Genomic DNA, 26,177 nt, shown 5'->3' with positions numbered 1-26,177 from the left:
CTTCTGTGATGAGACAAATGTGATCGCGCAATTTAGTAATATGACGCACAGTAAATACGAGTGGCAGATTTCAAGCGAAAGGGTGGTTTCCTTGTGGATATACATTCGAGGTGTGACCCCTGCAAGTGACAGCCTGTCTGGACTCGTCTCGATGAACGCGGTGGAGACTGGCACTTGGCAGGCGGTGACAAGTAGGGAGTCGGCGCCCGGAGGCGGCTGGTGGTGATCGCCGTGGCGACCACGGTGTCGGAGGCGCGCGGCCGCGGCCGGCTGCCCAGCTGGTACTCGCAGCACGGCGCGGGCTACGGGGGCGGCGGCGGCGGCCAGGATGACGACGACGACGACGGTTTCCTGGCGGCGGCGGCGGTGGCAGGCCGGCCGCGCGCCGCGGTCGTCGTCGTCAACATGGACGGGGACGCGCCCGCCTCCGCCGTGCTCAAGAAGGGCCACGGCGTGCCCGACGCGGAGGCAGCAGCCGGGGGCGGAGACGGCGCCGGCAGCAAGGAGGACGGCGGCGGCGGCGGTGGCGGCGGCTGCTGCTCGTGTTGCTGCTGTTGCTGCTGCTGCAAGCCACGAGCAGGTAAGCGCGCACCACGCTCTCCTGCTGCCTGTGCTATGTTAATAATCTGAAAAACCTATGTCAAACCAATTTGTTAATTAAGCACTCCGTCTGCAGGCCACAAGTTGCCCATCGGGACCATCCGACCGCCGTGTCGTTCTCAGTTGAGGATGCGGATAGGAGGGGCGTGTGGTCAGCACACCGCTCTCCCGGTCGTTAATGTTGGTTTTTCTTTGACCGGAGCCCCTACTAGTCGGTCGAGTAGCTCCTCAGTTGGCATCACGAGGCTGAGTGCACCCCGAAAAATGGCAACAGCGCATGGCGGCTGGATAGTCACCCATCCAAGTGCCGGCCACGCCCGGCAGCGCTTAACTCCGTTAATGCCACGGGAACCGGTGTATCCACTGCGGCAAGGCCGTTGCCACAATTTTTTAATATCCAATAGTAAATAAGAGCAAAAATCGACACACTGGTCCTCCTCCACGTGGCAGGAACGACCAATATCTAGAGTGGCCGGAAGTTACCTATCTTGCGGTCACTCACGATGGCCAAAAGCCCTGCAAACCTGGTTAGGTATATTTTAAAAGTTATGTGATAAAAAAAGGACCAGCTATATAACCATAGGCGGCTGGTCGCCCAACTGGTTTAATGGGACAATAAATCCTGCTCCCAGCTATCAACAAGGCGTAGCATGTATATCTAGTCTTTTCTGTCGACCTTCCTCTATCCAAAAAATTACATAGCCAACTGGGAATAAGTGATTCCACAGTTTAGACTTCCAGAAGGCTTTCGACACCGTTCCTCACAAACGTCTTCTAATCAAACTGCGTGCCTACGGAGTATCGCCACCGCTGTGCGACTGGATTCGTGATTTCCTGTCAGAAAGGTCACAGTTCGTAGTAATAGACGAAAAGTCATCGAGTAAAACAGAAGTTGGTTCAAATGGCTCTGAGCACTATGGGACTTAACTTCTGAGATCACAGCGTCTTCTAATCAAACTGCGTGCCTACGGAGTATCGCCACAGTTGTGCGACTGGATTCGTGATTTCCCGTCAGAAAGGTCACAGTTCGTAGTAAAAGACGGAAAGTCATCGAGTAAAACACAAGTTGGTTCAAATGGCTCTGAGCACAATGGGACTTAACTTCTGAGGTCATCAGTCCCCTAGAACTTAGAACTACTTAAATGTAACTAACCTAAGGACATCACACACATCCACGCCCGAGGCAGGATTCGAACCTGCGACAGTAGGGGTCTCGCGGTTCCAGACTGTGGCGCCTAGAACCGCTCGACCATCCAGGCCGGCAAAACAGAAGTAATATTCGGCGTCCCCCAAGGAAGTGTTATAGGCCCTCTATTGTTCCTGATCTATATTAACGACGTAGGAAACAATCTGAGTAGCCGTCTTAGATTGTTTGCAGATGATTCTGTCATTTACCGTCATGTAAGGTCATCAGATGATCAAAACGACTTGCAAAATGATTTAGATAAAATATCTGTATGGTGCTCAAAGTGTCATTTGACCCTGAATAAAGAAAAGTGCGAAGTTATTTACATGAGTACTAAAATAAATAATCTAAATTTCGATTACGCCATAAGTCACACAAATCTGAGGGTTGTAAATTCAACTAAATACTTACGGATTACAATTACAAATAACGTAAATTAGAACGATCACATAGATAATATTGTGGGTAGAGCAAACCAAAGACTACGATTCACTGGCAGTACACTTAGAGGGTGCAACAGGTCTACTAAAGAGACTGCTTACACCACGCTTGTCCGCCCTATTGTGGAGCACTGCTGTGCGGTGTGGGATCCGCATCAGGTGCAACTGACAGATGACATCGAAAAAGTACAGAGAAGGGCAGTTCGTTTTGCATTATCGCGAAATAGGGGAGATAGTGCCACAGACATGATACGTCAATTGGAGTGGCAATCATTAAAACAAAGGCGTTTTTCGTTGCGACGGGATCTTCTCATGAAATTTCAATCACCAATTTTCTCCTCCGATTGCGAAAACGTTCTGTTGGCACCCACCTATATAGGGAGAAATCATCATCACGATAAAATAAGAGAAATCAGGGCTCGCACGGAAAAATTTAAATGCTCGTTTTTACCGCGTGGCGTTCGAGAGTGGAACGGTAGAGAGACAGCATAAGGTGGTTCATTGAACCCTCTGCCAGGCACTTTATTGTGGATAGCAGAGTAATCACGTACATGTAGATGTAGATTATCTTCTATTCTTGAGTTGCGGCAACAATCAAGAAAGCATTTCAATGGGCCCGCATCTCGTGGTCGTGCGGTAGCGTTCTCGCTTCCCACGCCCGGGTTCCCGGGTTCGATTCCCGGCGGGGTCAGGGATTTTCTCTACCTCGTGATGGCTGGGTGTTGTGTGCTGTCCTTAGGTTAGTTAGGTTTAAGTAGTTCTAAGTTCTAGGGGACTTATGACTACAGCAGTTGAGTCCCATAGTGCTCAGAGCCATTTGAACCATTTCAATAGGGCATTTAGCGGTTAGAACAACCTAAGGTTATCAAGAGTCTGTCTAAATTAAAGGGGTGAAGCAGTTAGGAGGCCCGCACGCACGGGAGGGCGGGAGGCAGGGGGGGAGGGGGATTGACTCGAGGAGCAGGTGTCACTCCCCGCCCCCGACATGTTTGGGCTTATACTAGATACTAGTAGCAAAATGCTTTCTTCGTGTTGTTCATTCTTGATAATGATTTAAAGTCAAGTGAAAGGAGTTTCAGGAGCAAAGACGTTGGTCAAAAAGAGCAGAGGAAAATTCACGAAACTATATGGGGCTTCAACTCCTGTAAAGAAAAGTAGATGGTGAACAGTTTCATAACATTACTAAATCTTTGTTTGCGTAAAGATTTCTGTGTAGCTCAAAACAGATCTTCCAAGGATAGGGTTGAGTTAATTAGGTTCCTTTGCCTCCAGTATCAGTGCCCTACTTTGCAGTGCAAGGAATGATATAGGCCACTTCGGAACCGAAGAGAATAGACTCAACGTTGTTATTTTTGTTCGAAAACCTGTGTCAAGTAAATAAGTGCCTTTAATGTAGAAAACATTCCAACACATCACTGCTTCAAATATTTAGTCCCTTCCTGTATCAACCGGTAGTTGTGAGTAAAGTTTTAACTGCCTGAGGCGATTGAAGAATTACTTGCACTCGACAAAAGAAAGAAGGCAGGCTCAGTAGACTGGCACAGCTGTCCATTATCCAACATGTTAATGCGAACGCAGACGTTATAATTTAAATTTTCGCTGAATCCCTTCGACGAATTGACCTTACTTCGCAATCTTTTGATAGTTTCTTCGAATTGTTCGGGGAATCTACTTTTCTACTGAACGCTGCAATTACACTGCTGTAAATTAAAGAAATATTTATCCAGTAGTTTTGCGGAAATTTGAGCTGTCAACACTTTTGTGGATCATTTAAGATGAATGAAAACAGCAATTCAGTTATTGTCCGTCTGTCTGACCTATGAAAAGGATTTTCGAATCTGTATTTACATTCTAATACGTGAAAAAAAGTCACAGTTGGTAAAACTAGCTTTCCGATTTGCCTCCGCTCCCCCCCCCCCCCCCCCCCCCCCATCCCACGCCTTTCCCCACGGGAAGTAATCCTGTTAATCCTGTTGCGGGCCTGGCGGTAAGCAAGATTCCTATTGCGTTGTCAACATAAGTGATTTTTATTATAAACGAATAAAGGATAACGTAACCAATCACTAAATAGTAACGTCTTTTATTTTTATTTTATTTTTTACGTTCACTTCGTAAGCTTTGCTGCCATCATTGGTTTCTCAGGGGAAATACATCTGTACTAAATATCTGATATGTCATCTGTTCATGGAGTGAAGTTCCGAAACGCAGTTTAATAATAATAAACTAAAAAATAAATAAAAATCTTAAAGTTTAGGAACTAATTCCATCGTGATTCTCATTTATATTTTAAATAGATAGATACAGAAGCAGCCCACCAAACATGTGTAGCTTGTAACGCCCACATTAACAACGTCCTTACAGCAGAGGTTCGTCATTATCCTGGAGGAAATGTCATTGAAGGGCATGTTCACTTTACTGAAATATAACTTGTTATTGACCTGATTGTCTTGAAGTTGGCCTCGTTGCCTTCTTATCACAGTATGTCTTAGATCTCCAGGTTTGTCTGTACAAAGAACTATAGTATTTGAACTGCTTGTTATTGAGTTGATGATTTGTTAAACATCAAATAGAACAGTTTCTTCTTCAGGCTTCTGTGTCCATAAAATCGTAGACAACTGTTTCGCAAGATATGTTTCTCAAAAGTTTCCACGTGATTCGTCTTTCCGCAACTAAACATTACTATCTTATACAACAGTCTTTCCAATCCTCCATCATGCAACCACTCTTCCCGCCAAGTGCCAACAAGACCAAGCACAAAGATGACATTTGAGACATACAGGTTTAAATGATTTAAGTAGTTGGCAAAAATATTGTTCCGGTTAACTGATACAAAATTTAGCGTAACTTGGTACAACAGATTTAGAGATTTTCATATTAAAACTTCAAAAAACATCCTAATAAAAAATATCTTCATAAAATATAAATAGTTATGCACAAAATAATACATTTTAGTTAACGTAGTTTTGTACCAACTTATCTACTTATCAATGAAATCATAGGTACCCAGTGGTATTAGTGCCTTCAGAATGGGTATCAGGCTTAATTACATCACAATGTACAATACGTTTGACTATTATAGGCACAAATGAAAGGTGCTAGTAGAGGACAGTGAAACAAGCAAATAATCTTCATGAACATAGGTCCGAAAACAATTGGTTTCCCCAATATGACGTATTAAGACTGAGTACATGAACACCTTAAAACAGTCTATTTGGACGATGTTCTTATGGTGAAAGGATGTGTAAACATAAAGTAACTTAAACTGAAAACGTATGCTCTCGCCGATGAAGAACTACAAATTAGTTTGTATTTCGTCAATGTCGGATTGTAATATGGAAATTGTGACTGTTTATGATAAGAAAGACAAATCAAAGCAATTGTCTGGTTCAGTCAGGTTCACTTTATTCCACAACGTGTTTTATGGGGCTATATCTCCATCTTAATATGAATCAAAGATTTAAATCAGTATTTCTTTTCCTGGATGTGGTTTCTGTGAGTCACTTGCTATCATAACATAACAGTGAAGTCATACATTGTTAAGAGCTACGAAATTATCTACACAAAGTCCCAGAAAAAGGACAGTGCATGTTGATATACGTAAAAATTGTATCGCTGAATGCCACACGTAAACACAAAACAGAAATACATCAAAGAACGTACTGGTATAGAAAAGAATACCTTGTATGCTTGTAAGACCTCTCATTTGTTTTTGTTTAGTGTTTATGCGATATTCCCTAATACAAATGACATGCAGCGCGCTCTTTGCTGGGCCTTACAGTATTATGATTAAAAGTGACATAATAATAAGTAATAATATGTATTGAAGTCAAGCATAAGGCAGACAGCTGACTATATCCTAGGAAAAGAAATGCTGATGTAACCTATTGATTCTCCTGAAGACGAGAGTGTAGGTCTTAGAAGTGCTTCGTCAAAGAAACTAAAACTAATTGACACAGTTAGTTGTTTTAATTTTCCCTTTAAAATACTGGTTTCTAAGAGGAAAACAGGAATAATTACCAATGTTACCAGCAATAGTAACTCAGTCGCTGGTGGAACATTGATTGTTCTTCCCGTTTTAATTGTCGTCCGACAAAATGTACTTCAACTGCATATTGCAACATACTAATTGATTTTCAGTAGTTCAAATGTGAAACGCCTTTGCATGCTACAAAAAAGTTTTCATCATTTAACTTGTGCACCCAGACGCGTTTCGCCTTAGTTACAAGGCATCTTCAGTGGGTGTCATGAAATATTACATGAAATTTTTTCATTTGCACCCGTAGGTTATCGTTTGCATATCTAAGTTGTAGACATAATACTGTTCATTGAGGTTTTTATAATGAAATAGAAATGTACTTATAGATCAGCGTCTAATTCAATATTTGTAAGCCAGAAAGTTTTCTTTTATGTAGAACTTGACATTAATCACTGATCGGACTTTTAAAATACACATTAGGAGTTCATTTATAACTGATATTGAAGTAATGTCACACAAAACAGCAATGGTTTTCATCAAAAGTAATGATATCCTTTTGAAATAAATCAAGTTTACGCAGAAAGTTGGGAATTTTAATGCAATATGTGGACAAAACCTTAAAACGGTTCTTCAGTGACAAATAAGAAATGTGCTTTGTGATAGTTAAGCTAACAACGAGAAGTTATACAACTTTAAAAATGAATCAACGGACGTAGGTGCGGAAAAAGAAGAAAGTAGCAATCGATTAACATAGATACTGAAGTAGACAACAAAGTGTATGGCAAGTATGACAAAGTCAAATCTAAAGAACAAAAGTTCAGATTGAATAAGGCAGCTACGAAAGAGAACACGAGAGTAAACAGTAATAGGACATGATAGTATGTCAATAAATAAAATATACAACCAACTGGTTTGCACAAGTTTATGTATAATCCATTTCAGTACCACTAAGCGTATCCGCAAGAATTTTGTTAACTCTTGAGACATTTACAGGTTCATTTGAAGTTTTTAAATTATGAATTTTTTTGTAGATTGTTATTCGTGGAGAAAACCACCTTACACCCGTCTTTCTTGACGCTGAATCCTATATGGCGCTGAGCACTATGGGACTTAACATCTGAGGTCATCAGTCCCCTGAATCCTATATGATACATTACTTAAGTAAAGTATTGAAATACATATTCCTTTATATCCATCCCCATTCAGACAGTTAACTAGAGTAGTTATTTTTATTAGTTTTCGCTTCGAAAATGTTTTCCACTAATGAGGCTTTATATCCTTTATTAAAGGCAAACCGGTGGGGCATTTAACACAAGATATAAGGAACATATGTTTCTATTTTCGTGGAGCATTTATTAACATCTGGACACAATCCAAAAAAGAGTAGACGAAATGACGGTTCTACATAGAGAGAATAAATGGCTGAAACTTGACGTCTTGGAAGAACTTGAGATCTTTAGACATACCGCCATTTACGACGGCTTCATCTTGTACAGCTACAGTTAACAAACAAAAGCTTCTTTAACGACGTTAAGCCATTTCTCGCAATTATATGATGTTTTGGTTCACGTTTCCGTTCACTTACATTTCATAAACGTTGTTTTTCTCTTTCCTTTATGGACTCTGTACTTCGTTACGAATAGCACGGCAGACGGCGCTATTCTGTTTTGCAGAATCCTGCACGCTACAATACCTCCGTAAGAATTTGAAATTTATTTTCCTTTATCATTATTCCCATTCATGATCGTTTTATTCATTTTATGCTACATTTATTGTATTCATTCTATATCTTTTATACATCTTTCTTTTATATTATACGTAGTTTTCTCTGTTTATAACATCTAAACATATATCATCCTGATGTATTATTGTGATAGTCGCGTATTTTATACTGCTGAGTATTTATCACGCTACTAGCTCCCAGTAAGTGGCGTGCTCTACATCCCGTTTACCTGGCGGCAAAACTGGTTGTTACACTTGTCATCCTCTACAGATCCCTCAACTACCACGGACGTTATTCATTGATATCTTAATGTGGCCTATAATCCTGTCGCTCCCTCTTGTCGAAGTTTTCCACGCTTTTCCTTTCTAGCCAATTCTGCAGAGGACCTCATTGTTTCTTATGAGTCCATCTAATTTTCAAAATCCTTCTACAACATCTAACATTCTGCGTGGTGTCTGTTTGTTCTATATCGTGTCTCCCTACCACTTTCCCACAACGACGCTCTGAGCGTGTTTTTTGGGGAATTGACTAGTTTGAACCTGGGACCTGTTGCTGCTAAGGAGACGCCAGACCACACATGACATGTAGAGTTCAGAAGAGTTCAGTGAGACTAGCGGTGATATAACCAAAATACTTAATGATTTCAGCGTCGGCTCCACTGCACTCCCTGTAAAAGAATCTTAATACTAACTAAATTTAGTGGAAGGGTTCAAGACTTTCCTATTTTTAGTTAGCTGGTAAAATAACGTCGAAAAAGCAGTTAAGTTTACCATTGGAAATTTTATTCTACTCACAAAATATTGTTTATAAATTGCACTATTGATAAAAGGAAATGTTTTAATACAGGATGGTAAAAACCAACTGCGTTCAACAAAAATGTAAACTAATATTCCCTGAATGGGTTTCCAAGTTCTACAATGGATCGAAGGATGACCTATGCCATATCACATTTATAATCTAGGTTTAAATTAAGTTTCACAAAAGAGAAAACTATCAAAATGGTCTACAGTGACCCTCAATTATCTTTAATTACTTATCTAACTTGTCGTAAGTTACAGTGGCTGATGTGGCTTCTCAGTAACTATATAACAGAAAAATCATCGCGTTTCTGATTTTTACTTCAAGTGGCAAATGTGAACACCATGAGCTTTAATTGACGATCGACACTAGTATTACGCAAAAAGGGGGTGTACCAGATGAGACGTCTGCAGTTCTGAGTGAAGCTTTATGCGCTGTTATGCGGCATTGCGTGCATTCATTACCTTGGCGGTGTTCGTCAGGGAGTGGCGGACAGCACGGCTCCGCTCACCTCGCCATCTCGGAAGCAACTCTCCCCTAACTTCTCCTTACTACAATTTACCGAAGTTGGTTTAAAAAAACTATCTGGCTGTGTTTTCATCTGACCAATGAGGGTCTCAATGTTAACCTTAAGCTCCACCTACAAAAATTCTGTCCATCCAATGAGGAACGTTATACTTTTCGTGGTGGGGCAATGTTTTTAAAGTTTGCAACGTAACAGAGACGTGAAAAAGTCTCACGCTAAAACTTGCAGCTGGTGTGGTCCTTTTAGTGTTATCGTAAGATCTATACTGTTCTTCTGGAGGGCTCTATCTTTTAACATGGGCTGGGGGGGGGGGGGTCGGTCCTGACGTAACAGAAACGCGAAAAAGTCTCACTCTAAAAACTTGCGGCTGGGGTGGTTCTTTTAGTGTTTCGTAAGATCTATACTGTTCTTCTGGAGGGCTCTAGCTTTTAACATGGGCTGGGGGGTGGTCCTAGCGGTTAGCTGGCAACGTAGGTGTCCCTCCCTTATTGTAGGGCCTTCCAGCTTAACACGGTTGTTCTCTCGGCTTCTGTCCTCGTTTCTCCCCTCGGAACTGCGTCTGTCTCACGGTGGGAAGGTATGACATACATTTAGGCATTCTTGTGTTAGTCTGTGGTATTCCCTTTGCTCACTCGTTACTCGTATTGCTTTGGTTAATTTAATGTCACGATTTATTCGGAGCTATGTGACATACTACTGGATTTGCTCATCATGTCAGGGTTTTCATGGGAGGTGTTGGATTTGCCCGACACCTTACAAACACCACCTCCCAAACCCTTTTCGATTCTCTCCTTTTACAGTTCCCACACTGTCCACGATTCACGTTCGTATAGCGCTTCAAACGTACATTGTCAGAAATTTCTCCCTCAAACGAAGTCCGACCTTAGATACTAGTAGCTTTCTTTTGGCAAAGAATGCTCTCTTTGTGCTGTTCTGTTTTTTATATCCTTCTTGCTTTGTCCGTCATGTGCTATTTTGTTTGTAAGGTGAGATAATTCCTTCACTTCTAGTATTCGTAATTAGAATTATATATTAATACCTTCAGCTGCTGACGGGCGTTGATATATATCAAAGGGAACAGGTGAAAATGTGTGCCCTGACCGGGACTCGAACCCGGGATCTCCTGCTTACATGGCAGACGCTCTATCCATCTGAGCCACCGAGGCCACAGAGGACATGTCCGAAAGACCAGACACCATATCCATATAAGCATCTAGTGTTCGTGGTCCACAACTGTAATGCCAGCCATGTTTATCGCTAGTCTCATTTTTGCTATACTCCATCACTCTCGTTTTTCTTCACTTTACGTTAATTCATAGCGTGTGTCATTATAACGTTCGATATGAAATGAGGCTCCAATGCCTGTGTTGTTAAGAACATGGCATTGTTCTTCTTAACAACACAAGCACTGCAATATCGTATTTATCCGACACTATCCGACAATGAGTTAAATTAAAATGTGCTCACATCTACGGGAATTACATAACGTGTCGCCTGTATGGGAATTACATAATGTCTGTATGATTACGGGTTGTGAAGCAGGAACGACGGCATGTGGCAGTTTGTGTCTGAGCGTGCGTCGTGCAGCGATAGACAAAGAGGTTACAGCGACCGTTCGCGTGAGTGGCAAATTCGTATTCGCGTTCCGGTCAGGCACAAATTTTTACTGTCATATTTTATAACGTTTCCTCCATTCAGCTGGTTCCGTAGCTTTTCTTAACTTTCACTGAGGATAACGAAGTCATGAGCGAAACTCATCAGTGATACGTTTTCACTCTGAAATTTAATCCGACAGGTGAACCTTTCCTTTAACTTCGTCACAGCTTCTTCGATGCATAGATTGAACAATGAGGGAGAAAGGCTGCATCCCTATCTTACAACCTTCGTTATTCTATCACTTCGTTCTTCCATTCTTACTTTGCGTTTTTCGTTCTTTTTTATGTTATATATTACCCTTCTTTCCTCTAGCATACACCCATTTTCCTGAAAATTCTGGACATCGTGGACTATTTTACATTGACGAATGGTTTTCCTGTGAACGTGTCTTGATTTCTTAAAGTCTTTCTTCGATTACCAAGCGCAACGTGATAACTCCCTCTCTTGCGCCTTTACCTTTCCGAAAGCCGAACTGATCATCATCTAACAAATCCACTATTTTCTTTTCCACTCTTCTGTGTATTAATTTTAATGGCAAATTAGATGAATGAACCCATAATCTGGTTGTACAATAGTTCTCGCATTTACATGCATTCGGTAAGCCTAATGGTAGGTCTCCAGACGCACAGAATGTACAAAATAACTTGAGTTGTCATCTGGTTGCCGCTTCCTCCAATAATTTTAGAAATTGCGAAGCAATGTTATGTATGCTTTCCACCATATGAGTTGTCATTTGGTTGCCGCTTCCTCCAATAATTTTAGAAATTGCGAAGCAATGTTATGTATGCTTTCCACCATATTTCATCGGCAGTCTTTGAAAGCTCTGTTATATCCTCCCTAATATTGCTTCCCCTGTCTTCTTCCCTATCGACTCCCCTTTCTTAGTTTATCTCGTCGTCTGACAGTTACTGCCCCTTATAGACGCCTTCCAAATACTCTTTCCACCTATGCGGTCTGTTCTCTACGTTTAGCAGTGCAAATGCTCCTGTGCTTTTTTCTTGACGCCTTTGCTGTTAATTTCCCCGAACGCTGATTTGACTTATGCTGAAACTGTCCTTCAGACGACCATGTCTTTGTCGATTTCTTCACGTGTTGCCTGGAGCCTTTTCGCTTTAGCTTTCCTGCACTTCCTGCTTATATCATTCGTAATTCATTTATACTACTGTGTACTTCTCTTTTGCTGAGCAATTTTGTACTTTCTTCTTTGTCGATCATCTGAAGTATATTTTCTGTTATCCAAGGCTTCTTCGCAGTTACCTTCCTTGTGCCTATCCTTATCTGTCCAAGTTCTGCGATTGTCCGTTTGAGAGATGTCCCACTCCTCTTCAAGAGAAGTACCTTTTGCAGTCATTATAGCAATATCATCATTCCACTATACTTCAGTGTCCTTCTTCTTTACCACTTCATTCTTCTGGGTGATTTTCTTAAAATTTACTCTATTTTTCATCAGTCTGGCTGAGTATTTACTTCCCCTGTGTACGCCTTATAATCAATGTCTGATTACATAATCTCTGTCTAACCGTGGTGTGATTCAGCTGGAACCTTCCCGTGTCTCTAGGACTTTTCCAACAATACCCCCGATAATTTATAACGTCAACGCTATATACGTATAGTAGCAGTGACCATGTTCAAGATACCATGTTTGTTACATAATGCATTTAAGTATTTACAACGTAGTGTACGAATTTGTTTTATGTGATGTAATGGTTGTGCATCTGTTTCAAGAAGACAGAGGCAAGCTGGTGTACCAGTTTTATAGGTACCATACTTTTCATATAATAATTATATGATGTATCGTAATAAGTACAAGCAGAGAATTTGGGTCTGATAGGAGGTGTTTTAGGGTTGTCTGTGCGGTTGTGGTCACTACTGTGTTCGGATGATGTAGTAGTCAGCACATTTGCCTTGTAAGCAAGAGACCTAGGTTTGAATCCCAGCCTGCCACAAATTTTCAACTTGCTCCATTGATATAAACCAATGCTCACTGGCAGCTAATGTCTTTAATTCCTCTTTGTGTTGATTCATAGTGACTGCATTATCAAAATGATGTCTGTTCTTCCATATATGTCCTAAAGAACAGACACCACATACGTACTATAGTACCTAATTTTTATTGTGATACTTTTACCAAAATTGTACGCCAGTCTTGAATGCAAGGACTTCAATGCTATTCTGTACATACATTACAACTTGGTGCCTACCATATAAATAGACTGAGTATGCTCCACTGATTCAGTTGTGTTCTGGACTAGGTAATCTCAAGCCATAGTTCAGCTAGTTCGTGACTGGATAAGGACTATTGTTGTCACTGATGTTTATCGCCATTGTTTCAATATTTATGCTTTTGTTAACAGGCCCACTTACCGTCACAGCACTTAATACATGTATGGGCCAATGGTATACACAATTTTGAAATTTTAAAATAAATATTAATGATACAACGTTATAATAGTGTTACATATGTCTCTTCCGTATGGTTTTATTATGTACAGGGTGAGCACAAAGTCTTGCCCTGATTGTAACAATTTATCACAGAATAACTGTTTGACATAATAATTTAAACTTTATGCCATTACATAGATTAGTGTTACTAGTGTTTTTAAGACCACTTACGTTAGTAAACCTCAACACGTGATCCCGTGGTAGCTCGGAGGATGTCGAGGCGGTATTCCAATTGTTCTGTCACAGTACCCACAGCAACTTGTATCCTAACCTTGAGTTCGTCGACTTCAGCAACAGGTGTGACGAAGACTCTGTCCTTGGTATAGGCCCAGAAAAAGTAGTCAAGAGGCGTAATGTCTGGAGAGGTGTAATGTCCGGATCGGTGGATTGGAAGGAAAGGTCCAAGACCCTGACCACCCCGCTCTCCACACATTACGCCCCTTGACTTTCTTTCTGGGGCTATATCAAGGACAGAGTCTTCGTCACACCAGTTGCTGACGTCGACGAACTCAAGGCTAGGATACAAGCTGCTGTGAGTACTGTGACAGAACGCATATTACGAAACACCTGGCGGGAACTGGAATGCCGCCTAGACATTCTCCGCGCTACCAAGGGAGCACGCGTTGAGGTTTACTAACGTAAGTGGTCTGACAAACACTAGTAACACTAACCTATGTAACGGCATAAACTTTAAATTATTATGTCAAACAGTTATTCTGTGATAAATTGTTATAATCAGGGAAAGACTTTGCGCTCACCCTGTAGGACATCCAGATATACTCAATGAAGACATACTGTTTGAACTAGGTGCAGGACAGTAAATTCACCAACTCTGTGGTGCTTGCACAAGAAAATGTGTAGACTTGCCTAGCTGACAAAGTGTGCAGTGTGGTGTGGTGTTGTCGCAGGGGCCGAGGCGAGCAGCGAAGGCAGCGCAGGCTGGTGGCGGCCCACAATGCTGCTGCTGCTGTTGGTGCTGCTGCTCGTCATCTTCGTCCTCATCTCGGGCATCCTGCTCTACTACAACTGTACGTACTCGACCACCTACTGCAACTGTGTGCACTCGCAGCTCTGCTAAAACTCCACCTACGGCTCTGCTCAACAGGAGGTCTTTACAAGCAACTGTACAGGTCCAATTTCTCTACTACAACTTTAAAATACCCAGTTTCCCATCTTTACAATATCCAGTTTCCCTACTATCACTTCAAAATATTACAGCTCGGTCACGAGATACCTCCTAATATCATTTCGGACCTCCTTTTGCCCGGTGGGGTGCACCAACTCAACGTGGCATGGACTCAACAAGTCGTTGAAAGTCACCTGCAGAAATATTGAGCCACGCTGCCTCTATATAATTGCGAAATTGTTGCCCGTAAAGGATTTTCTGCACGAATGGATATCTGAACTATGTCGTACAAATGTACGATGGGACTCTCATTGTGCGATCTGTATGGCCAAACCGTTCTCTCGAATTGTCCAGATGTTCTTCAAACCAGCCGGCCGAAGTGGCCGTGCGGTTAAAGGCGCTGCAGTCTGGAACCGCAAGACCGCTACAGTCGCAGGTTCGAATCCTGCCTCGGGCATGGATGTTTGTGATGTCCTTAGGTTAGTTAGGTTTAACTAGTTATAAGTTCTAGGGGACTAATGACCTCAGCAGTTGAGTCCCATAGTGCTCAGAGCCATTTGAACCATTTTTTTTTCTTCAAACCAATCGCGACCACTTATGGCCCAGTGACACGTCACTGTTTCCAGAATGAGATTTTCACTCTGCAGCGGAGTGTGCGCTGATATGAAACTTCCTGGCAGATTAAAACTGTGTGCCCGACCGAGACTCGAACTCGGGACCTTAGCCTTTCGCAGGCAAGTGCTCTACCAACTGAGCTACCGAAGCACGACTCACGCCCGGTACTCACAGCACTGGCAGAAGTAAAGCTGTGAGTACCGGGCGTGAGTCGTGCTTCGGTAGCTCAGTTGGTAGAGCACTTGCCCGCGAAAGGCAAAGGTCCCGAGTTCGAGTCTCGGTCGGGCACACAGTTTTAATCTGCCAGGAAGTTTCAAGTCACTGTTATCCACAAAAATTCCATCGTTGTTTGAGAACATGAAGTCCACGAATGGCTGCAAATGGTTTCTCCAAGTAGCCGAACATAACAATTTCCAGTCAATGACCCATGTAAACATAGCTAACTCCATTATGGAGCTACCACCAGCTTGCACAGTACCTTGTTGACTACTTGCGTCCATGGCTTCGTGGGGTCGGTACCACACTCGAACCCTATCGGCAGATATCACCAACTGAAATCGGGTCTCATCTGACCAGGCCACGATGTTCCAGTTGTCTAGGGTCCAACCGACATGGTAATGAACCGAGCAGAGGTGCTGCAGGCGATATCGTCGTGTTAGCAGAGGCACTCGCGTCGGTCGTCTGCTGCTATATCGCCCATTAACATCAAATTTCGGCGCACTCTCTTAACGGATACTTTCGTCGTGCATCTCACATTGATTCCTGAGATTATTTCACGCAATATTGCTTGTCTGTTAGTAGTAACGACTCTACGAACACGCCACTGCTCTCGGTCGCTAAATGACGACCGTCTCCACTGAGTTGTCCGTGATGAGCGGTAATATATGAAATTTGATATTCTCGGTACGCTCTTGATACTATAGATCTCATCTCATTGATTCGCTGCCCGCCCCTGGTAGCTCAGCGGTCAGCGCGATGGAATGTCATACCTGACGGCCCGGGTTCGATTCTGGGCTAGGTCGAAGATTTTCTCCGCTCAGGGACTGGGTGTTGTGTTGTCCTTATCATCATTTCATCCCCATCGACACGCGAGTCGCCATAGTGGCGTCAACTCGTATGATTTGTACCAAGCGAATGGTCTATCCGACGGGGGGCTCTAGTCACACGGCATTTTTTTTATTTATTGATTCCCTAACTATTTCCGAAGTGGAATGTCCCATGCGTCTAGCTCCAACTACCATTCCGCTTTGAAAGTCTGTTAATTGCCTTCGTGCGGCCATAATCACATCGGAAATCCTTTCATATGAATCACCTGAGTACAAACGACAGCTCCGCCAATGCACTGTTCTTTTATACCTTGTGTACGCGATACTACCACCATCTGTATATGTGCATATTGCTATCCCATGACAATTTTTTCACCTCAGTCCACTGACACCTCAACTAAAATATTGTGTCCCCGTAGTTGTACTACAATGGTACTTACCCATTATTCCATTATAGCGTTATATACTCATAGATCTATTGAAATTACACAGGATGATATTGTTAAATGGGGGCAAACTATAGGAAACGACCGCTGAGGCGATAATGAGCAGAAAAGGTCATGCGGACATTTGGCCGGAAATACGTTCCTAGGGAGGTAAACTGTGTAGTTTCCAATTACTGAAAGCACATTTGAGAATACACCAGAAAGTAGGGATGTTTTATCTATACCAGTGTTTTAACTGCACTCTCAAGAGGGCTTTGAACTGGAGACTATAATCCAGCAGCGACATTGTCCTTTGAACCACCAAAGAGAGAGGAAAAGTCGGAGTGAACCTGCAGGAACTGCAAATATGGTTCACCATTGAAGCGTCGTAGAAGGATAACTGGTCCCACGAGACGGTCGGCAGTTACCCTAAAAACACCAACGCGTTTTTCGTAACGCCTAACTCCATGGCGGGGATAGGGCGGAATGTTTATTTCTATGCCCACCACAAAAAGTTTAAAAAAATTTTGCTTTTTGCTGTTTATTTTTATTAAAAAATACCTTTTAAATAGCTACTGATGTATAAGTGCTGTCCAGAAGCTGACAATATCCTTTACCGCAATCTTAACAAAACCAAAACATTTTCCATAATGTGTTCAGCATGGGGGAGAGGTACAGACTTTCGAAGGGGAATGGTAGTTGGAGCTAGTCGCATGGGACATTCCTCTTCTGAAATCTTGAGGGAATCAATATTGCGAGATCTGTAGTATCAAGAGCATGCCGATAATATCAAATTTCAGATATTACCACTCATCACGGACAAAAAAAAATAAAAAATACAAATTTCGTTAACTGCCGTTCACTTTTATTCACAAAACATTTTTAAATGTGCATGGTCGTGCAAGAAGGGTCCTGAACCTGAAAATATGAATGTGACATTTGTTGCGAAAAGTCATATTCACTATTAAGACAAATTTTTGGGCTGAGTTTTACCAAAAAAACTTAAAACAGTTACAAAATCTATTAAATCATTAAAAACAACAAATACTTCTCCAAAATTTTAAAATATAAACACATTGCTAGATTACAATATTTTCGAAAGGTGGGCATAAAGTAACCTCTCCCCTCCCCCTCTTGGTATTCCGAGAGTTAAGGCTAAATCGATGCTCATTGTCTGCGGTCACCCCATCGTTGGGATCCCCCATAGCCCACAGGTCTGTGTTGTGTAGCTTGTCGATACTGCCCTTCGTAAAGGTAGCCTCGTCTCTGTATACAATGAATGACAGAAATATCAGCACCAGGGTGGTCTGTCTGTCAAACCAGAGACAAAAACGTAACTTCAGAGGCAAGTCCGTACGCAATAAAGCCTGCACACATTGGAAGTCACACTGGTAGTGACAGCCATCGACGAAAATGTTGCACAGACTTGCCTGGCTCACTCCCTGCTAGCGCTTCACCTGCCTAGTGTTGATAACGAGGTCACTGCCAAAGATCTTCGATCTCCACTGTCAACTGGCTGCACCTACCTCGGAAAGTATTTCCGACCATACGTCCATATGACATTTCTTGCTGCTTGTGATTCCAGGGATCGTTTCCAGAAGTTTGTTGCCATTTAGCAAAATCACCAAGTGTACAGTCACTACTACAACTAAACTGTTCTATTTAGTGACAATTAAAAGATGTACCAGGGTGGTATTGATGGTAATTAGCGAGTTTAACATCTAATATGTGACACAGCGATAACTAGTTTGGAATGGGTGTAATTTGTTCCCAGTTTGTGAGGTGTTCGCATGTAGATGATATAAAATTTCAGGGATGATGGAGAAGGGGAAATGTACAAATCTGAAATAAGGAACTCTGGATCACAAATGCTCGAATAGAAAATTATGAAGAGGGAACATGTGGTATATCTTTGTCAGTACCGTATGAGAACTTACGAATCGTTGTTTGCACGATCTAATATATTTATTATGAACGTACTTTTGAACACTGTAAAGCACAGGACGAATGAAAACTCCGCTATTGCCGATGGTCTGATACGAGCGCTGACATGCCAAGTCCTGACGTCGAGATTGCAGTCTATATAACAGCAGCTGAAGTGCCTTTCGGTATAATTCTTCTGGGTGTTTGATCGTGTCATACGTGATAAAGCTATGGGTACCCTCTCTTGCTGGCAGACTTCATCAGTATGAGTACTTCTGGCTTGTGGTTGCTGCTTTAAATTTATTATTTAGCAATTTCTGGGCATTTTGAGATCCCATTTTTTGAACTGTTCTCCTCAGTAGATCCACAAGTAGCTGCCACTGTGATCTAGCCAATCTGAAGATTTCGCAATTCTGTAACTAGTAACCATAACCATCGACAAAAACTTTCATGAACATCTACTCTTTGTGCCAGTACTTGTGAAAGTAGAGTTTCAGCTATGCGCAACGGCGCGAGCTTTTATGCGAGAGGGCTGGTTGCCACAGGCAGCCACTTGCCGTAATGTGCTGCGGCGGCGTTGCGCCACGGCACCCGTTTACACGCTGCATCCTGCCTGTTGGGCGGTGACGAGCCGGTTGCCGAAATCAGCGACGCTTCGGCACACGGCGCGCGTGACGTTCGCGTCAGCCACACCATCAGAAATCCGTTTTGGCTCTTACAAACACAGGCCGTCCCACCAGGCCGGTTGTTCAATCGATGGGTCTTCGAGTTGGCGTCCTCTATAGTGAAGGTTTCCACCACGCATCCGCCTTCGCTCCTGACAGTACCACCTGCTAGAGGGTCTAGCCGCAGCGCTGATGGGCCCTTCTAGCAACCGAGCCACTGGTCGTTCGCCAGAGCCGGACGTTTCCAGCCAGAGATAGGTCCACGTCTCGTACTCACATTCCTCCCACTGGGCCATCCACCAAACAGACAACCGAGCAAACCAAAGATATCTTGCACAACCACTGATCCACAGCCGTCAGCCCGAGTATGCTGATACTGCCAAACCCTAAATCGCCATGAAGAGCTGGACATAGTCACATCCGGCTCTATCATCACTAGGCCCCATGCACCAACGTCCGGGAGCACCATACCTGAAGCCCGCCTGACGTGAGCACAAGCCTCCAACAGACACCGAAATACACTGACGGGAAAAAATCGCAATACGAAGAAGGAGTTGTGCGACATAAACGAAAGTTTTCTAATCTGGAGGATGATGTCTATTCCAGTTTCGCGATAGTCGCATAAGAGTGGTTCTAGTAGTCCCACTATCAGGATGCAGATCAGGTTTGCTTTAACTACACGTTGTAACGGTCGTGAGCGTTAGTTACCGTTGAGATAGGACGTGGTGAGTTAATGTTTGTCAAGAATGTCTCTAAGCTGACAAAGAGGTCATTATCAGTATCTCACTGAGTTTGAACGAGGTCGTGTAATAGGACTACAAGAAGCTAGATGTTTCTTCTTCGATATCGCAGAAAGACTTGGTAGGAATGTAGCCACTATACAAGATTGCTAGTAGCGGCAGTCACGAGAATGTCCAACACAACTAGCCCTTTATTCTCATGAAGTAATGAGTGCTGTCGACAAAAGATCTCAGATCGATTACATTTTCATAGATTTCCAGAAGGCTTTTGATACTGTTCCTCACAAGCGACTATTAATCAAATGCATATGGAGTACTGTCTCAGTTGTGTGACTGGATTCGTGATTTCCTCTCAGAGAGGTCATAGTTCGCAGTGATAGACGGTAAATCATCGAGTAAAACAGAAGTGATATATGGCGTTCCGCAAGGTAGTGTCACTGGCCCTCTGCTGTTCCTGATTTACATAAACGATCTAGGTGATAATCTGAGCAGCCCCCCTAGATTGTTTGCAGATGACGCTTTAATTTACCGTCTAGTAAAATCATCAGGCGATCAATTCCAATTACAAAATGATCTAGAGAGAATTTCTGTATGGTGCGAAAAGTGGCAATTAGCACTAAACAAAGAAAAGTGCGAGGTCATTTACATGGGTACTAAAAGTAATCCGATAAATTTTGGGTATACGATAAATCGCACAAATCTAAGGGCTGTCAATTCGATTAAATACCTAGGAATTACAATTACGAGGAACTTAAATTGGAAAGACCACATAGCCGCATAAGACTGGCTTTATTAGCGCCACTATCAGGATGCAAGTCAGGTTTGCTTTAACTACACATTATAACGGTCGTGAGCGTTAGTTACCGTTGAGATAGGACGGGGTGAGTTGATGTTAGTCAAGAATGTCTCTAAGATGACATAGAAGTCATTATCAGTACCTCACTGAGTTTGAACACTGCGCTTTGTTGGCAGAACAGTTAGAAGATGCGACAAACCCATTAAAGAGACAGCCTACAGTACACTTATCCGTCCTCTGCTGGAATATTGCTGCGGGGTGTGGGATGCTTACCAGGTAGGATTGAAGTATGACAACGAAAAAGTGCAAAGAAGGGCAGCTCTTTTCGTGTTATCGCGCAATAGGGGTGAGAGTGTCACTGATATGATACGCGACTTTGGGTGTCAGTCACTGAAAAAGGACGGTTTTCTTTGCGGAGAGATCTATTTACCAAATTTCAATCGCCAAATTTCTCTTCCGAATGCTAAAATATTTTTTTGACACCCACCTACGTAGGAAGAAATCATCATCATAATAAAATAGGAGAAATCAGAGCTCGAACGGAAGGATTTAGGTGTTCCTTTTCCCACGCGCCATTCGAGAGCGAAATGGTAGAAAGTAGTATGAAAATGGTTCGATGAACCCTCTACGAGGCACTTAAGTGGGAATTGCGGAGTAACCATGTAGATGTAGATGTAGAAGTAGAAGTAGAATGTACAGTAGAAAGAAGACCGGGCTCTAGATGGCCACGTGGCACTACCGAGAGGCAATACCTTCTTCGGCGTATGTCTCTGGCACATCGAACTGCCTCTGCAGCAGCAATTTGAGCAGTAGTTGGCATCACCGTGACACAAAGAACTGTTACAAATAGGATACGTCACAGACAGCTCCGAGCCAGACGCCCTGTAGCGTGAATTCCACTGACCCGAAACCACCTCCATTTTAGATTTCAGTAGTGTCAAGCGAGGTGTCATTGGATGGCAAGGTACGTCTGTTGTGTCTCCTGATGAAAGTTTGTTCTTCTTCGGTACCAGTGATGGCCATGCGTTGACTGGAATAAGGTAAGTTGTGGGCCAACCTCTCGACGTGGTAGACACATTGCGTGCGATTTAGTATCAGAACTGGAGCACTCTCATAGTTATCCCACGCACCCTGACTGCAAATTTGTACTCAGTCTGGCGATTCTACCTGTTTTGCTGCTACCGGGGGCAGTTTTCCAACATGATAACGCTCCTTCACAAACCGCTGCTGTAACCCAGCATGCTCTACAAGTGTCGAGATGTTGCCTTGGCCTGCTCGATCATCAGACCTGTCTCCCGTCGAGCACATATGGGTCATCACTGGACGAGAACTGCAGCGTCACGCGCAGAGAGCATTAACCGTCTCTGTATTCACCGATCAAGTGTAACAGGCATGGAACTCCATCCTACAAATTGGCATCCGGCACATGTACAACACAATGGTTGCTTGTTTGCATGCTTGAATTTAAAATTCTACTGGTAACACACTTCATATTTGCAATGGCTTATGTCGCACTTACATTAACCTGTGGTCTTGCAACGTTAATCATTTAAATTTGTTACCTATAAAAACGTATTCCCGAAATTTCATTATTCAAGATTAATTAATTTTTTTGTGTTTCTTCTTTTTTCGTCACTGTAAATAAAGACTACTAATGACATTGATGCGATTTTGACTCAGTCTGACCACTGACCTCCACTTGAGAAAACCCAAACCATTTTAATGTGTCAGTAATGAAAGGAAAACTGCGATGTGCACTATCTGACACTAAACCATATTTGAAATGGTATTTTTAAAAGCAAGCGGAACCAATCATCTCACTGATTGCAAGTGATATTTTTTCAGCCAGATATTAAGAATGTGTTATTCATCATTCGCCAGTTTAAAAATACAACAGTGGTATATCACTGCCTTCGGATCGCTGAATCCATAGCCTAAGACCATCGCAGTCATAAACTTCACTGACCGACACTAGACGGCGTCAGAAGGCTGTCACATAGGCGGAACCGCTGACGTCATGTTGCTAATGTAACTCGTCGTCTAGCTGAGCGCACTCACTTGGGACAGTACTGTGTTCCTTACTTATAACTCTCGCTGATGCCGTGCTCCATCTAGCTGTGATTTATGACACTCTGTGGTTGTTAACCATTTAGGCTTCAAGTGCTACGGAATCGTCTGTGAAGATCGAGGTCCGCAATACACGAAAATTCATAATCATAAATTTTCTGGACTGTATGTATGGAGTTAGGAATTACATGAGACTAGGAGAAATTATTTTATACTTTTTAGTCCGATTTAAAAAAATGGTATATGAAAAATTCATTTTCATTTACATAATTATTTTCTTCTTTATAGTTTCAATCGATCTCAAACATTTTGATGAGATTACGAAAGAGGCATGTGGTAAAGTTCACATTTATTTCAGCATCTCTTCTCCTGATTCAGCCATTATAATACTTCCTTCTACGTATATGTCGCATAAAGACCAGGAAATTAAAAATCATAGAGATTCGAGGTCACACGGCGGCTTACCACACTCGTTCTTCCCGCGAACCATCGCGACAGGAACAGGAAAAGAGGAAAATGACAGCCGTAGACAAAGTGCACTCCATGACACACCAGATGAGAAAGTGAGTTAACATTGCATTGTCACCAGTTCTGAGGTATGTTTAAAATTTCAAGTCTCTAGCTCACTGGGAAGTTAGTTCGAATGGTTCGAATGGCTCTGAGCACTGTGGGACTTAACATCTCAGGTCATCAGTCCCCTAGAACTTAGAACTACCTAAACCTAACTGAACTAAGGGCATCACACACATCCACGCCCGAGGCAAGATTCGAACCTGCGATCGTAGACGGCGCGCGGTTCCAGACTGAAGCGCCTAGAACCGCTCGGCCACAGCGGCCGGCCGGGTAGTTAGTATAAACACAACCAAAATTTGTACCAAGCAGACAGCTAAGAAAGCGACCTAGTAAAAACGTGGTAAAAACGATGCAAAAATCAATGGACAAAGCATCTTTGCAAATTTTCGCCGTGGCGTAATTGCAGTGCATTCCGCTAGGGGACGGGCGTAAAAAATTCACTGCCGGAAAAGAATAGTGTACCCTTTTAGGGAATTCCAATTCACGCAAGATTTATTGTTGCAAGAGTGCATACGGAGTACATGAAATGATTACATTTATAAATAAATAACACAAGCGGTTCTGAGGTACCAGGTATCGACCCATGCTGGAACACCCATATTAGTATATGGAGTAACCTCCACAGGTGGCAATGCAGGCGCTGACTCTTCTATCCAGTCGATCGTACAGACGGTAAATGTTGTCCTAGAATACGTTATTCCACCCCTACTCGACCTGTTCACGTAGTTCTGTAAGAGATGGTGGTTGACGAGTCGCAAGAGTCACTTCTCGTCCAGCAATACCCCACACGTCCTAGGCTGCAGGCAAGTGCAGAGGTCATGCTGATAAGGGAACTTGCTGCACTCCTTGCACAGCACATTTATTTCGGGGGTTTGCCAAAAGGCCACAATTTGACCCCTTCCAAACTCGCTCATTTAGCTGTATGAAGCAGCAGCATGGCTGTCTGCTTGCTTTACACGTCTGCACCACATTGACCTTTGTGGTTGGAAGAATTCCCTATTAAAAAGTAGAAATAGATGGCGCTGCGCTCCTGTAGCTATTCCACTATGCTATCTGTTGGCAGACGACGTTAAAACCATTATCAGTGCATCTACTATTCGCCAGTTGGCATATGTCGTTGGGTTGGTTGTTTTAGGGAAGGAGATCAGACAGCGAGGTCATCGATCTAATCGGATTTGGGAAGGAGGGGGAAGGAACCATCCCGGCATTTGCCTGGAGGGATTTAGGGAAATCACGGAAAACCTTAATCAGGATGGCCGGACGCGGGATTGAACCGTCGTCCTCCCGAATGCGAGTCCAGTGTGCTAGCCACTGCGCCACCTCGCTCGGTGGCATATGTTGTCATTGGATCAAAATTGACGTTGTCTTTCCAGGTGTACTAATTTTTTTTTCCCGCAGTGTGTGTATATAAATCACGCACGTCGTAATGTTGTATAGAATTTCGTTGGCGCCTGCATATAGGCAGTACAATGCTTAAATTTCCAGAGCGGGCAAGTATAGTTGTGACTTTCCATGCAACGATGACTTCAGTGATTTTAAAGCGTGTGCTGTCCTTGCGACATAGCAAACGGTGACCATATTGAGCATCTGTAATGTGAGGTAATAAGACGGAGAAATGCTCTATCCACTGCGCTCTGTGTATTTTCTGTACGTCTTTTGGTTTTCACGTAGTCCTCTTCTAAAACCCTAGAGGCAATTATGAATAATTTTGTGTATTACTTCACTCTAAATATATCACCATAAAAAGAAGAAATAAAAGCAAGGAATGAAAACTTTGATTGGCTGGTTTACATGTTATGATTCTACATTTATAACAGTGAACAATTTAAAGATTTTTAACAAATTTACTTCTATGAGTCACTATTTATTTAAGGAGATTTAAAAGTCCATCATCAGTTGGATTTATGTGCATTAATATGGCATGTATTTATTATTTTACGGCTTTTCTGCAACATGTGGCAATCTCTAGTACGGGAAGACAAAACTCTATTTCAGTACATGGCTCGTAATTCCTGGGGATCTTTCACTGAAAGGATGATCGAAAATATAAATGTGAAGGAATATAAGTGAAATAAAAATGCCTAGAGTGGTCAAGGCTCGTTTTCCTGTCGAGTTACATCACGTACGCTATCACACTTTGTAAACACTGAGGGAACAAAGATGGCGTATAGAATCTAATAAGCGCAAAGAACATATATAAAAACAAAACGGTATTTTGGGGGCAAATTTCAGTGCGTTATGGAGAGCTTTGGTTGTGTAAACGAATAGAAATGTGAGTGCAAATACTTCAATTGGTCACAGCCCCTTTTATGTCACGTTTCCGTACCTTAATACTTTGTAGAGTTTTAAGTAATCAGGATGACATATTAGAAACATAAAATGTAAAATCATGTTGCCAACAGTGGCAAGATTTTTTATATAAACAATAATTTACTTGTTATTACTATTAGATTATGTAAGAGGAGTGGGTGTGCTTGTATTTATGAGCCATGTGTTGAAAAAGTGTTTTGTTTTGTTCTTCTAGACAATTCCACAGATCACTGCGAACTCGTTACACAGTACATGTATGCCGTGTTAATCCACATGATAATGGAAGGTTAAACCTCTGAGACACATCGCGGAAATAAATAAATAGTGACTGGCAACAGTAAACTTGTTGCTTCACGAAACTTCCTGGCAGATTAAAACTATGTGCCCGACCGAGACTCGAACTCGGGACCTTTGCCTTTCGCGGGCAATTGCTCTACCATCTTTTTTTTAATTTTATTTTTCCAAATACGAAGTCCGCATTCCAGAACGGTTTCATCAAATGGCTGGCACAACTCGCCTGAAAACTGATTAGACAGTTCAGCAC

At 42.5% G+C, this 26,177-nt stretch overlaps 1 protein-coding gene and 1 non-coding gene across 2 annotated transcripts in view; one reads left to right on the top strand and one right to left on the bottom strand.

Annotated features, from left to right (window-relative positions):
- Positions 1 to 405: 405 nt before the first annotated feature.
- LOC124594035 (agrin-like) overlaps positions 406 to 26,177 on the top strand; it is a 536,557-nt gene continuing 510,785 nt past the window's right edge. Inside the window, exons 1-2 of the mRNA XM_047132385.1 lie at positions 406 to 580; positions 14,256 to 14,375. Coding sequence (XP_046988341.1) covers positions 406 to 580; positions 14,256 to 14,375 — 295 coding nt within the window. The remainder of the gene's footprint in view (positions 581 to 14,255; positions 14,376 to 26,177) is intronic.
- On the bottom strand, positions 10,342 to 10,415 carry Trnat-ugu. The gene has a single exon. It is a non-coding gene; the product is annotated as a tRNA-Thr (tRNA).

This window comes from Schistocerca americana, chromosome 2 (assembly GCF_021461395.2).
Source record: "Schistocerca americana isolate TAMUIC-IGC-003095 chromosome 2, iqSchAmer2.1, whole genome shotgun sequence".
NCBI lineage: Eukaryota > Metazoa > Arthropoda > Insecta > Orthoptera > Acrididae > Schistocerca > Schistocerca americana.
This window is presented reverse-complemented; position numbering and strand designations above follow the sequence as displayed.